At 33.4% G+C, this 3222-nt stretch overlaps 1 protein-coding gene across 1 annotated transcript; it reads right to left on the bottom strand.

The window, feature by feature from the left end:
- Positions 1-1512: 1512 nt before the first annotated feature.
- On the bottom strand, positions 1513-2380 carry LOC107862982 (protein RESPONSE TO LOW SULFUR 3). The gene has a single exon (XM_016708721.2). The coding sequence runs from the start codon at positions 2157-2159 to the stop codon at positions 1845-1847; it is 315 nt and encodes a 104-aa protein (XP_016564207.1). The 5' UTR covers positions 2160-2380; the 3' UTR covers positions 1513-1844.
- Between the last annotated feature and the right edge of the window lie 842 nt (positions 2381-3222).

The following is a 3222-nucleotide window of genomic DNA, read 5'->3' as shown; positions in this document are numbered from 1 at the left end:
ATTGAAATGAATTGAGCTGAAATGAGTTGAGCTAATAAATCTATGGGTTAATAAATAGTCTAACCTATTATGATTTTTATGTACTAATTTTGCCAGTCTTGAAGAGGGTGAGGATTGAGTTACGGAGCTGGTTATTGTTCCTTTTTAGTCTCCCGATGTACCTACTTTTAGTGGATTTTACGCCAACAATTCGCACCTATTTATTTATACGATATGAATAGAAAGTCATCAAGATTCAAGAGCAATGTATTTTTTGGTGAGTAGGTTTCTATTGAACCCCTTATTTGAACCTAGCTATGCTCCTGAGCCTGCCGAAAGATAACTGCCTCCTAAAATCTGGACATTTTCAGTTGTGCATACTTTTACAATTAATGAAGAAAACAATAACAAGAAGAAGAAGATTAGCACACTAATTGGTTGTAGAATGCCATAACCGTATATGGATAGTTGGCATAATTGATAAAGTTAAGTCATATGATCATTGATCAGGAGGTTACAGATTCAAGTCGTGAAAACATTCTCTTATAGAAATTTAGCATAGGAGTTAGACTGTCAACAGTAGACCCTTGTTGTCTAACCTTTTCTTGAACCCCACACATAGTCAGAACTATATACGGATGAGGTGACATAAATGGTAAAGTTGATGTCATATGATCATGCCGACATGTGATCCCCTTTCTTGAACCCCGCATATAGCTAGAACTAAATGCACATGAGTGCCTTTTTTCAGTAGTTTGATGAGTTAAACTGGTGAAAGTCATTAGACCATGGAATTTGGCAAACAGAAAGAGAACAGAATTTTTCATTGGACTTTCATTCTGTACCTAACGAGATGTACTAAAGATTATGAAAAGTTCATTCCAAGAGAGCATGGTTTGCTCCCTTCCATTTCCGGCGCTCTTCATTATACTCTCTCCGTTTAAAAAAGAATTATCTACTTTCTTTTTTAGTTCGTTTAAAAAAGAATGACGTACAAAAAGAATGACCTCTTTTCTTTTTTGGCAATACTTTAATTTCAACTTTCCACATGACATGTTTAGGATCACAAGATTAAAAGACATTTTGATATATTTGACACACCTTTAATTTAAAGCTACAAAATTTAAAAGTCTTTCTTTATTTTTTTAAATTCTATGCCAAGTCAAAGTAGGTCATTCTCTTTTAGACGGAAGAGTAGCATAACACTAAAATTGAAAGGTGGCCGGATATCGTGCGACACCGAAGTCCGAACATAAAGCTTTTACCATTTTCGCAGAATATTGTTGACGACTATAATTTCACATTTATCTTTATCTGTTTTGCCATAAAATTTGATCAGATTTTAAAATTTCAATCTTCAAATATTTTCAAGTTTGAGCTAGTTTTTGGAACTTCGGCTCACAAAATTTCAATTTTTTTCAAAATAAAATACATGTCCAACCATAACTTCATAAATTCAATTTTTCAAGTTTCTAACTTCAAAATCTACTACCAATCTAAAGCAGCACATATAGGGAGAACGAGAGAACAAAAAAAACTAAATGTACACACAAATTTCCCATTAGATCTCCAAAAAGAGAGGAGGAGAGAAAGCCAATACAATATACACAACACTCCTGAGTTCCTAATCAATCTTTCATAATCGCCATTTTACACCTAAGTTGTATACGACTCTGCACCTTTGATGCCACACACCTGTCTCGTATTCTTCAAAAATATATTACTTTTGGAGAATCCGACACTCATCCACTGACATTTTTAAGAGTCCGAGCAAATATATGCCAACACACAACAGCCAAATACTATCAAACATCAAACAGAGAAACACCTTTATATCAAATCAGTATACCAAATTCCGTGAACGGTCATTGAGAATTGGGTAGAATAACAGAAGCAGACTGAAGAAGTTTCTGAGCAAGCGAAAGCTGATCCATTAAAGTATGGATCCGGATCCTGTAGGTCCGAGCCTGATCAACAGCCTCGGCTTCAAACTCACCTAGCTGACAACAAAGCCGCTCCTCCGCCTCCTCAGCCACCCTCAGCCGCTCCGACGTCTTATTCAATTCCTCTCTCATTTTCTCTTCCCTTTCGATGCTCTTCTTCAATTCCTTCTCCAATTCCTCGTTTTTCCTTCTCAGCGTTTCGCTTTCGGGCACGACGGAAGACTTTGTTGCAAACATGTTGAAGGAAATGGCAGCTGAGAAAATGGCGGAAACAAAAAAATTAAAAAAAAAAAAAAGGAGTTAGTTAATAATGGTGAGCCAGTGATAAGAATGGAAAGGCAAATGTGATTGATTTGTGATGAATATGGTTTGAGTTGCAGGAGATTTATAGTGATAAAATGAGCATGTCCAGGTTCAATGTATTTAGCATCATCGAGTTTTTTGGTTTCAACGCTATTTGGGCATCTAGTTTTTTGACTAGTAATTTTTTTTAATAATTAATTAAAGGGATTATTAGGAGTAATTCGCTTAAGCCGTATTATCTGTATCTAGAAAGTTTTCATAAATATTAAACATTAGTCTTGTTTAAATTAATTTTTCCATCTCAATTTAGTTGATCGTAAGTCGCATAAATAGACCAATTACTTATTTGGAATGGACGAATGCTGTTATGTGCTATAGCGTCGCATAACTTTTTATTCTATTTTTATTTGTTTAGCAAAACGCCTCGAGGCATACGAGTGATGTTTAGTTCTGTGAGGTTTACGTCTTAAGCACGATCTACACCTAACATTTGATCCTTGTAATTCTTTACTAAATAAATAATGCTTACTAATTTTTTTTATTTGTATAAATAAAAAGATTGGGAATAACTCAAATAACTATTCATTGTACAACGTATTTACTATTTGAAAGAATCGTGAGGATGAATATTATTTAACATTTCTTTTAAAATATTTAATTCGCAGAATTTTATAGTGCTAATTATCATCGGTCTTCATATTATTGTCATATGTCTCAAAATAATCGCTATTTAAAATAATGACTATCACAAAATATTGAATCCTCATCCTAATCTATTACTGCTTTCTTTATTCATACTTGTAAAATTATATTAAAAATTTTATTTTATATGAGTTTGTTAAATTATGCTTTCAATTGTTTACAATATTTGCTTTATAACACTATTTTACTATATTATAAATTAAAATTTAAAGATCTTGGACTTACGCTCCACACCTCGAGGCTTACACCTCATCCCGTATTAACTGAAATTTTACGCTCCTACCTTTTAAAATAA

This window comes from Capsicum annuum, chromosome 3, assembly GCF_002878395.1.
Source record: "Capsicum annuum cultivar UCD-10X-F1 chromosome 3, UCD10Xv1.1, whole genome shotgun sequence".
Classification (NCBI taxonomy): Eukaryota; Viridiplantae; Streptophyta; class Magnoliopsida; order Solanales; family Solanaceae; genus Capsicum; species Capsicum annuum.
Note: the sequence above shows the minus strand (reverse complement) of the source record. Positions and strands in the feature narration are given on the sequence as shown.

What these genes read in the sequence shown, in the direction of transcription:
- LOC107862982 (XM_016708721.2), bottom strand. Translation starts at nt 2,159, where the DNA reads ATGTTTGCAACAAAGTCTTCCGTCGTGCCCGAAAGCGAAACGCTGAGA.